At 31.2% G+C, this 11,101-nt stretch overlaps 1 protein-coding gene and 1 long non-coding RNA gene across 2 annotated transcripts; both read right to left on the bottom strand.

Moving 5' to 3' along the window:
- Positions 1-2,266: 2,266 nt before the first annotated feature.
- Positions 2,267-3,460, bottom strand: LOC132731690 (uncharacterized). The gene is made up of 3 exons (XR_009625918.1): positions 2,792-3,460; positions 2,505-2,541; positions 2,267-2,346 (listed from the first exon to the last, which is right to left on the bottom strand). It is a non-coding gene; the product is annotated as an uncharacterized LOC132731690 (long non-coding RNA).
- Positions 3,461-5,644: 2,184 nt separating this feature from the next.
- Positions 5,645-10,864, bottom strand: LOC132731689 (uncharacterized). The gene is made up of 3 exons (XM_060717904.1): positions 10,779-10,864; positions 6,162-6,509; positions 5,645-5,985 (listed from the first exon to the last, which is right to left on the bottom strand). The coding sequence occupies exons 1-3, from the start codon at positions 10,831-10,833 to the stop codon at positions 5,645-5,647; spliced, it is 744 nt and encodes a 247-aa protein (XP_060573887.1). The 5' UTR covers positions 10,834-10,864.
- Between the last annotated feature and the right edge of the window lie 237 nt (positions 10,865-11,101).

Below are 11,101 nucleotides of genomic sequence, written 5' to 3'. Positions count from 1 at the left end.
TCCATGTTTTACTTTTTGTAATTTTTGCGTCAAACGTGCCTGACTATTCACATTTATAACACCGCCCAAGAACCTATCCAATGACTCTCGTAAAGACCAATTATTCACGAAATGATTCTCGTAAAGAAGATGAATATTTCCGAAGCTTATTAGTACAATGTGCGCATAATTGACAGATCAGTAATATCGTACAATAATAATTTAATGTTCATTTATTATTTCGTGGTTTGTGGATTAAAGAAATACTGTCATATTTATTGAAGGGTCCACGCAGTATTTAAATTTTATGTCTACATTTCTTTTGGAAATAAGATGATTCTTTAATGTGTTCAAAAATGATTTCTCATTATTTGTTCATTTTTGCAAACATAAATGTCGGCATTTGTGTGCACATTCGTTGCCTGGGTATGTATGAATGTCTGATGACACCCCCCCATCTTGAATTCTTTCGCACGGTCTCATTTTTGACATAATATTCTTGCGTGCATGTTGAAATTGTGTTGGGGTGAAAAAACTATATCATGAAACAGATTCTGTGTCGATATAAACCACGTCACCAAAATTTTTCAAAAGTGTTATAAATCAAGTGTTCATTAATACATAATGTTTTATGCAAAAATAACATCCTTTGTCCTGCATAAACATCTGCAGAAGCCGCCTTAGAACTTATTGAATCTTTTGTCCCCTATTATCTACACTTCCATTTAAATTGTTTTTTCTCTTTTCTCACATTATACACAAGTCTAGAGTAACTTTATCAGTATGTAAGAACGTCATAAGTATTTTGATACGCTCGCTTGATAATTAATTCTTCAGGTTTTATTTTTATATCTTAACATTTGCATACATCTTGTTTTCTTCACTGTGTTCTGTTTGTCTTTCTGAAAAACAGATAAAATGTTACTTAAAATTTTGATATGAAATTCAATCAGATAACAACTACGAACACATTTTGAGTATACCTCGACATTTTCCCTGTAGGCGGCTACTAAATCGTCCTATGCGGGAAGTGCAGATCAATAAAATATGATAAACAAGATCAACAAGGAAAGGCGGCGTTCAATGAACACAACCCCCATACAACCCAGCAACAAGAACCAGTGGCCAGGAGCCCAGACGGACCCCAAACAAAAAAAGAAAAGGTCAGTCAAGAATTTGAAATTGTTCTACAAATTATGAACAGTGTTTGCTTTTTAGAAATTAAGCGTAGTGAAAGATTAGTAAATAAACCTTCTTTTTGGTGACGTTGTTCAAAAATGCATTTAATATCTACTCGTAGTGTGTCATGTCAAATAAACAGGCTTTATTAACATTGAGGGCAAAATGGGGAAAAGAAGATAGATAAGTATATAAATCATTGTTCTGTCTTCAACTCGACATTATAACCATATTTTAAGCATTTTTAAATTCTTAAAAGTCCTATGTACAAACCAAAGTGATTATGGTATACTAACTATTTGAAATAAAAATTCCAACATTAGCCATGGTATTTTGTCCTGTAAACAGGACGTAAACCAATTTCAAAGACATATAATAATGAAACAATCAATTTAACTTCCAAACACTAATCTTTCAGAAAAAAAGAACAATTTAATTACTCTTCGATACTCTTCATTCCGAAAAAGTAAAACCTCTATCATTTTGATAAACAGTTGCAAACGAAAAGTACCTAGGTCTGTGTACACGTGTTTCTCGCTTTCCTTATCTTCTGTCCCAGGGCGCACGTATATATTATTGCTGAAAAATAATGTATATGCTTTAGGATGATGTAGAAGCGATAGAACATTTTTAACTTGGTTTTCCTTTTTCTTTTCCCTTTTTCCTAATTTCTAGTGAGAGTTTTTAGCAAATTCTATTTCTAAAACACATTGATTAGAAGTTGTGGTATTTTTCTTAAACTGTAATATAACTAAATATACAGAATATAAACTTTACCTTGTCATTGCCGTGTTTTCTGAAAAAATAAAGACATAACATGAACGTAAGAAATTCATATGACTTCAAAGGACAAATTCGAACATAATACCCAAACAGTTTAGGTAAAAAGAAGCACATAACAAAACAAATTATTCATTTTAAAGATTGACAAATCATTGCTAAGGTTTAATACACAGTGTATTGAGCTGTTATGTCAAGGTTATATAATTACTGGTTTTTATTAAATATAACATACATATCTGCACATACTAGTTAAAGAATATATCACCAATTTTACTGAAATTTGTTTATGATTATGTATCTATGTTGTTCATTACATAATCATTACCTGAATCAGTTTGCAGGTCATCATATACAGGATTGATGTTAACGTTTTGTGTTTGTTTTAGATCAACATATTCATGTTCACTGAAAACAATTAGAAAACAAACATGTCAAATAATTTGAAATAGCATAAAATATTATTATAATACCGACTTGAGTGACGATTTAAACACAGGCAAAATAAATAATTGCGATTCGGATAAAGAGACATTGCAGCAATAGAGAAAAGAAATATAAATTACCGTGTTATTGCCTTGTCAGGTGTTTTCTTTAGATGTCCTAAAATCATAAGATACGTAATTAACGGTTGAACACTGTCATAAAATGTGGACACGTTCTTCATAAGGAGGTTCTTATTTAATAAATATATTTTTAAAAACTTCAATGTAACAATACAAATTTTTTTTAGGGCATGATTTCTAACAACACCAATTACTAAAAAAAACTTTCCATTTTTCTACTAGAACAACTTGTATTTAAGACATTTATGACAAAAGTTAGGTAACGAACACTTAAATATATGGGGTACCTTTGCTGCAAATTGTTTGCCTACGGAACAGAAAGCATGCCACTGCGACAACAACAAAACATAAAACGATGCCACCAACAATTCCTCCGATCATTCCTCCGCTTACTGCAGAATTTGTTTCCTTTCCTACACATTTTCTAGTTTCTGAGAAAAAAAACAATCAACAAAACGGTCTGATATTTAAATTTACAGTGTATACTAGTATCTTGACGTGGTGTCACTTGCGTAACTTTATAGCGCGCTAATGTTTGCATTACGCGTCAATGAAAATATGAATGTTTTAACGAAAAAATGTTTTATTTAGGTATATGATAAATACACCATTATATTCTTGTAGGTTCATTACTAAATTTATAGAACTCGTCCAATGAAATAATATTATGCTCGCAAAAGGCTCGTATAATACAAATTTATTCAACTCGTTCAATTAATTCAGTATTGAACCTACACTAATTCAATACCCTCTATTTTATGAACCCGGTCCCTGATGCAGAGCTCCATGATTAAGTTTCACAATTGCTTTCAAATACATTTATCATAGCAAATTAAGATATAGAAAATGACGATAATTTTTTAATTGCATATGCCATGGCCGATATAAAAGTAAGATGCCTGTAAGTTCATTTTGACAAGTAATATGTTATTGTTTTGTAAATGCTTTAAAGTAGATAAAATAGTTAATGTTTACACTTGACCGTTTTTATACTCATTAAAACAGTTAAGTAGTTTTAAAATCTTGAATAATGCTACTTTCAAAATATTTGTCAAAAAAGTATTTTTTAACATAAATTTAAACAGTGGTACTTTTAAGTTTTAACATGCCTTTTTGTTCTAAATGTCATGTTTGGAGAGTTTATTGAATCGCCGACACTGTTTCTTGCCAACAGCACAACTCTATACACCGAATCACTGACCAACTCGAGCAATGTATAAATCATCAGGGTCTCACGGGTGTCTTCAACTGTCTCACTAATCCAATGATGTTCTGATGGTCTCTTATATAATAATACAAATGACTGTTTTGGCCCCTCGTTGAATCATGGTTTCCACCGAAACAACGCGAATGTGTCCGAAATATGCTCTGTAACCGCTTGAAATTCATTAAGTGCATCTTGTATATCTATATAAATAAACATGACATAAGAAGATATCTCTTATAAAGATTACAAATTAAAGTACAATTTTGTAGTGAAAAGTAGCAGCATCAGTCGTTTGATCATATTTTTCATTTTATCAATTAATTATCTAAAACTGCTATATCATATGTTTTATACAAATACTGCAGAATACATAATCCCTTAAGGAATGTTTCTTTAGTCATTTGAATAATACATGTAAAGAGAAATGCTATTTCAGAGCTGCCAATTATTTATAAAGAAATAATTTGATAATAAAAACACAACCTTCTTGAGACAGAAAATATGGTTGTATGAAATAATTTATTTCATTTTCAATCTTCAGTTGGTATTCACCGTAATCTGATAGTGACACATTTCTAATTGTTAGATTTGAATCCGTTCCTTATATTGAAATAATGACATTGGAACTGTTATTAAGTGTTCTCCGATGGAGAAGGGTATGCAAGACCCTTAAACACCAAGGTAATGTCATGTCCAAGAGCACTACTAACATTTTCTTTATAGTGAATTTGTGGTCGTGGTGAGCCTGTTGACATATAGAAAACATAAACCTTAAACAAAGCAAACTTCTACATTCAAAGGCTGTATGTTGTTTGAAATAAAACCTTTCAATACGATTTATACACAGAAAATATATTATTGTTTATATTCTTAAAGATACATATAAATACATATAAAACTGAAAATATTTGAACACATTTGTTTAACGTTAGTTAAATTATTGTGTATTTAAAGTGCAGGTAAAAATCAAGCTACGTTGCTTAACTAAAACCGATCAGTAACTAAATGAAAACGTAAAATATTTACTGTTCATATTTTAATTCAGTTTCAAATTATTTAATTAGTTTCTTTTGTAAATACGCTGGACCTAGATTTGTTTTTATATTGGATCTGCTATTTAACGAAACGTTTAACTACATCGTTTTAAAAGTGTTCACTGACAAAAACCGGTTAGAGACATATATTGAAATACAACAGAATGCGTGAATGAGAACAATACTAACATCGAACAAACAAAGTCAATGCCATTTTGGAACTCTTTATATTGATTTTCTGCGGTACAGGTATAAACACCTGTATCAAGACAGGAAACCTCAACAAGTGTGTGATTTAAACTTTTTTGCATTGTCAGTCTTCGATAGCGGTCTGTCTTTGAAATTATTTCAATACTAGAACTTGGATTACTGTCAACAGTACATTCCAATATCACATTTGCACTTTCATTTACAATCGATGATATAAGTGGATCCTGACTTTGAATTTCTTTGACCGTAAATAATGTTACAACAGCCATATCTACAATAAATATCTACATCATGTTAAGAAAGAGAATTCGTCTAAATAGTAAACATCTAAAATTTAGATTTTAATTATAAATGAGTTCATAAGCTACACGGAATCTTACTACAATGGAATATTGCAGGAAATTGAATCATTTAGCATATCAGTCGATCGAACGCAGCGATAACACATTACACTGCTTTCACTGATACGCAAGTTTTGTGTTAAGTTCTAATTTGTCAATTCTTTCAAATTACTTGTTTATTCTAATTAAATTCTAAAGTCACACTTATGGTTTATTAAAAGTACATATGGTGAACCGGAACACATTTTATTATATAAAAATATATTGTGCAATTTAGTTTTGAAAATATCTAAATATAAACAACTACCTTTTGCAAAGAAATGTGATTCTAAGACAAAAGAAAATATATTAACTGACACATGACTTACATTGAACAAGCATTTTAAACTTGGCTGAGGTAATTGGTGTTCTTCCATCAATATTAATAGCTGTGCAAAAGATTTCATATCCATTGTCACTCCTAGTTGGGCTATATTTTAATATACTTGTTGACATCTGAAGATCACCTACATTCATTGTTGCAGAAACTATTTCATTTGTTATCATCTGTCTTTGACCGCTACCAGACTCCTTGTACCAGATCATATTTGCTGCAGGCTTTGATAGTGAGGTCTTGCAGGAAAACGTTGTTTTAATATGTTCTGTAATTGAGCCGCTTGGTGACTGTAGACTTACATTGGTAACAGCCACTGTGAATAGGTAATGCGTTATTCTGTAATTCATTTATGATATTTTAAAGCTTTAACGATTTTCTGAACACACAAGTTATAATAAAAATGATCATAAAGGAAAAATGAAAAATAGTTGTAAGATATATATGAGTTTAATGAACATAACTTCACATTAAATAAATATATAAAAATACCTTCGACAGTTATAGTCACATTAGAACTGTATAAATATCCAGGAGCAGCAGCTGCACATTGCCATCTTTCACCATTCTGTTTTAGTGAAATACGTTTCACTGTAAATGACGATTGGTTGTTTGATAGGCAGGCATATTCAAAAAATAATGGATCAGGGGGACCAGGTCTGGCAAACGGTCTACATTCTGGTAACACAAAAACAGCAACTGTTTTACCATTTAAAAACCATGCAAACCCAGTCACACCTTCACTGCCACTATATGTACATGTTAATGTAACGGATTCTCCGTCAATCGCTATAGCAGGAGATGCTGATAATACAACACTACATGTCACATCAAAGAGACCTGTAATTATAGCAAGTAAAAATAGCAAGCATTTGAAGAATAAATTACGTTATTTTTATTATATGACTAAACGTTCAGTCGGACCTTATATGATTTACAAGGTAATGTGAGGACATTGTTCTGATTGTTGATTTAGATTTGTTACCCGATAGATATGTTGAATTTGTTAATTTGTGAATATTCTCGGTTGAATAAATGTTCTCGTCGGATCTATACATTTTCTGCTTGTGATTTTCAGAAGGAATCTTCAAATCTTCAATTAATAGTAAAATTTTCATATAACTATTTATTTCCATATCATTTGTGAGTGACTAAACATACCACGCCCGACAAACTGTCGCTCCACTTCAAAATTGTGGTGTACGGTAAAACGAGCGAACGGCATTTCCGAGGTAGAGTGGAAGGCCGATTTAAACATCTCATTGTAAGTAATGTTTATGTTTTTGTCTTGTTATTCATTTAAGTTGTATTTTTTTCGAAAAACGGAAAGTGTAGTTCCATGTAGGAATGATTTAAGCTTCCAATGATCTAAGCTGTTACAAAAAGAAAATTATATTAAGCCCGGGAGAACTTTTCTCCCTGACGAATCGAACGATGATTTGTAGAATATTGAACTTCCCAACCATTGAAATGTCATACCCTTCAGATTTCTTGAAAAAGTGTATTAGAAAAATATCAACCCGTAATAAGAACTTGTCCTTCGTTCAACATTAATTACTCCTGAAGGATTTCTTAAATTTGTAAATCGATATTGTTCGAAAGTAGTGGAGCCAAAGGGCAAATGATGGAGCGAAAGGTTCGATGTTGAGCGCAAGGCGATATTACTTTGACGTATAAGAAGGAGCGTAGTCTATGATTTTTATGTTTAAAAGCTAAAGAAGTTAAAATAGACATGATCAAGTGTTGAGACCGAGATATATAAACCTTTTAAAGACACATAATAAAGCGTGATATCCTATCAACGACTATTACGTAATAAATGTAATCGCGAAGGTGTTACCAATGGCTGCCGTATAGATTAAATTATTTATGTTCCAAATTTGGATGATGCCCGATCATTGAATCTTATGCATGGCGTAATACAGAATACCACTTATTCGAGCTCAATCATGATTTTTTTTACACGGTTATGTACATTTAAAAACGTGTGCCCCTGCAAATCCGATTAAATCAAATATTTTCAGTTCTACCGCGAACAAATGTTTTCGAGCAGGTACGTGTCACGCGATTGTTCTCGCCAAAATATTATGTTTTTCGAAAAGTTAGATATTCAAGGTCCAGAACAGAGACAAAATTATGCAATGCACGGGGCAAATTAAATGGATCACTACTACCAAGTTCATTTTAGTATGACTTTCTGTAATTAATAGCTCTAGATCAAACACAAATAAGCCACGTTTTTATGAATATGTAAGGTGGGGACTCTCTATGAAAATGGTTGAAAAGGTGTCAGTCGTTCTAAGGATATAACACGTGTTTCAGTTATGTTTCAAGATACCTCCTCCCTTTTTCAGTATTGTTGTTTAGTTTATTATTTTTCTCTTAAAGTGTTACTTTAATCACGGATTTATATTACAAGGATCGGACACTATCGTTTAGCTTAAAATCTTGTCGCGCGCATGCGCGGAATCGCACATCGGATAAAGGTGGACAGAGATGGCGGAACGCGCGGAGTGTGAAATATGACAGATTTTTACAAGAGTATGTGGTGTCATTGCAGCTTTGTGAAAAATTATACACATATGAATGTATTGATACTGTATTATTTTGTGCCGCTAAAGTATGAAAATATGCCGATAGAACGCTGCAACGCTTAGTTAGGAAAGTACCTAATTAAAAAAAAAATATTTGCCTATTGTTTAGGCATACTCTTTACACTTCGACCCCCTTTTACTTCAAGCACAAATTATTACCGCGATTCATGGTTAAATGGTTGCATTGCAAATAAATGTTTCTTGATTGCTTAAAAACTTTTAAAGAAATTCATGTTTAAAATTTGTCTTTATTTCTGTGAATTATTGCCAAATGATTTGTAGATTTTTTATTTGATAACCTGAATATTAGTAAAAAATATAGTAAATATTCTACTAATTAGTGTATTAAATATATTTTCAGATCATTCAAGACAAGCGTTCATATATAGATGAATTCATTAAAGATTGGCAAGGAAGAAACTTTTATTGGCATACAGACAAACTGTTTTATAATATTATTTTTTATTTTGAAACAGATTTTCTTTCATAGTTATCCTTCACGTCAAATGATTTATTTGTCATACGTTTATTTTCATTATTTTTCAAAGAAAGGCTATACAAATTTAGTTGTATATTTTCAATTTCATTTATAAATGTTAATAAAGAAAATAGATTTACATCAATTTGTATTTATATATATTCTCTTCAGAATCATTTTCTGCGCACATACAAAATTATACATTCAAATTCTATTTGTTTTTGAAGATTGAGTGTTACAATTATCACATGTAACATGATTATGAAAGTTTGAAAATAATGTTTTTTCAATTATCACTTGTTACCTGGTAATTAACCCCCTTCAAAAGTAATTAAACTTCAAAGAAATTTAAGCGATGTGTAAAAAAGAATTAACAGTTACTTTTATTTCGCATAATACTGACTCAAACTGTAAAGATTTTTATTGTTTTCTAGCGTTACATTAAAAAATATCAGAAATATCTTTCTACAGGCATTCAAAAAACATATATACGAGTGACATTAAAAAGGCCGGACACGAGAGTATTTTACTGTTACGATGATTGTCTACTTCACAGCACCGACATTTGAAAACAGATTTACAAAAAAATAATGATGATATAAATGATGAAGGAAATTTAAATATTCTATGAAAATGGCAATATTGACAATATCAGCAATATCTTGTATTAAAAAAAGAATAAATTTACTTCACGTGTTGATCGAATTGTAAAGCCCGCAATACATTACCCGTAAAACAATTGTGCGTCAATTAATTTGACTACATAACCGAATAAATCTTAAATCATCTGTGAATAACTTACATCGGCTTCTTTTTTATTTTGAAAATAGACTTATTATGTTACCATAATAAAAAAATTCAAATACCTGCTTTTTATATAAAAAATGTAAATTTGCCGCGGATTTCGTCAAGTTATTTTTTAATCATCGTTGCAGACAGATAGTCTGTATCTTTAAAAAATTAGATATTTGAATTAAACAAGCATTTTTCGAAATCTGATAATAAATGGAAAAGCTATATGGTATTTTGTAAAGTAGGTATCCGTTGCGAACGGGCATTTTCGCTTAGCGCCGGTAAATTATCGATCGGTGTACCTTTATCGGGTGCGCGACAAATTATTTAAGCATTTATATAGGGTTAACTGGGAGTGTCCGATCCCTGTAATATAAATCCGTGCTTTAATAATAATATTGCAGTAAAAATTCTTGGTTTAATTAATAAACATTTAAAAATTTAAGATAAAAAATATCTGTAAAATGTTGTTTCTTTATACACAGAGAATCTATGAACAAAACGAAAGTAATAAAAAAGGCAGTGCTCGGTCGGTGTACGAACTAAAATTATCAGTAATTGGTAGACCTAGTTATAGTAGAAATAAATTAATATATTATCATATTTTTCAGGCTTCACATTTTAGAACGTCTATTCTAGCTTCGAAAGATTTTATTTATAGAAATTCGTAGACTACGCTCTTTACGCCAATTTAATATCGCCTTGCGCCCAACGACAGACCTTTCGCTCCATCTTGCCCTTTGAATCCACTACTTTCGGACTAACTGTTGTTACGGGTTGATATTTTTCTAATACACTTTTTCAAGAAATCCGAAGGGTATGGCATTTCAATGGTTGGGAAGTTCAATATTCTACAAATCGTCGTTCCCTTCGTCAGGGAGAAAAGTTTCTCCCGGGTTTAACATAATTTTCTTTTTATAACAGCTTAGATCATTGGAAGCCTAAATCAATCCTACATGGAACTACATTGATCCATTTTTGAAAAAATACAACTTAAATGAATAACGAGACAAAAGCATAAACAAAAAATCGGCCTTCCGCTCGATCTTGGAAATGCCGTTCGCTCGTTTTACCGTACACCACAATTTTGAAGTGGAGCGACAGTTTGCCGGGCGTGCATACGTTTTCCTATCTTTAAGAGATATTTACCAACTAAGCCTAATTTCAACTTTTGTAAAAAATTTAATTTTGAAATGCAATATATTTTATCGTTTTACCTTATAAATGATGTGAAAATTGACTTACCTATATGAATAATCACAACTCCTAAAAATACTAAACATACACTTGTACTTAACATTTCTATCAACGATACTCTATGTGGTTATGACAGCTAGCGTTCGTATTTTATCACTTTGAGATCAGGAAGTTAAATTGTGAAAATTTAAAATACATGGTTGTCACTTGAACAAATATTTAAATAGCTGATTTACAAGAGTAGTATTAATATGTAGCTGCCTAATTTTTCGTTAAACTTGCATTAAGTATTTTCCACCGCAGTTTATAAAGAAACGTCTGTATAAACATATACATATTCACTGCAAGCAGAGAACCCCCACCCATGTTGA

This window comes from Ruditapes philippinarum, unplaced genomic scaffold (genome assembly GCF_026571515.1).
Source record: "Ruditapes philippinarum isolate M1 unplaced genomic scaffold, ASM2657151v2 ctg2270_1_1_1_1, whole genome shotgun sequence".
In the NCBI taxonomy this organism is placed as follows: Eukaryota; Metazoa; Mollusca; class Bivalvia; order Venerida; family Veneridae; genus Ruditapes; species Ruditapes philippinarum.
The sequence above is the reverse complement of the archived record's forward strand: the minus strand, read 5'-3'. Positions and strand labels throughout refer to the sequence as shown.

Bases quoted from the DNA above. Each gene is read 5' to 3' on its own strand.
- LOC132731689 (XM_060717904.1), bottom strand. From the start codon at position 10,833: ATGTTAAGTACAAGTGTATGTTTAGTATTTTTAGGAGTTGTGATTATT. The intron at 6,510-10,778 runs GTAAGTCAATTT...CTATAATTACAG, and splicing joins AGTTGTGATTATTCATATAG to GTCTCTTTGATGTGACATGT. The intron at 5,986-6,161 runs GTATTTTTATAT...ACCTATTCACAG, and splicing joins TGTGACTATAACTGTCGAAG to TGGCTGTTACCAATGTAAGT.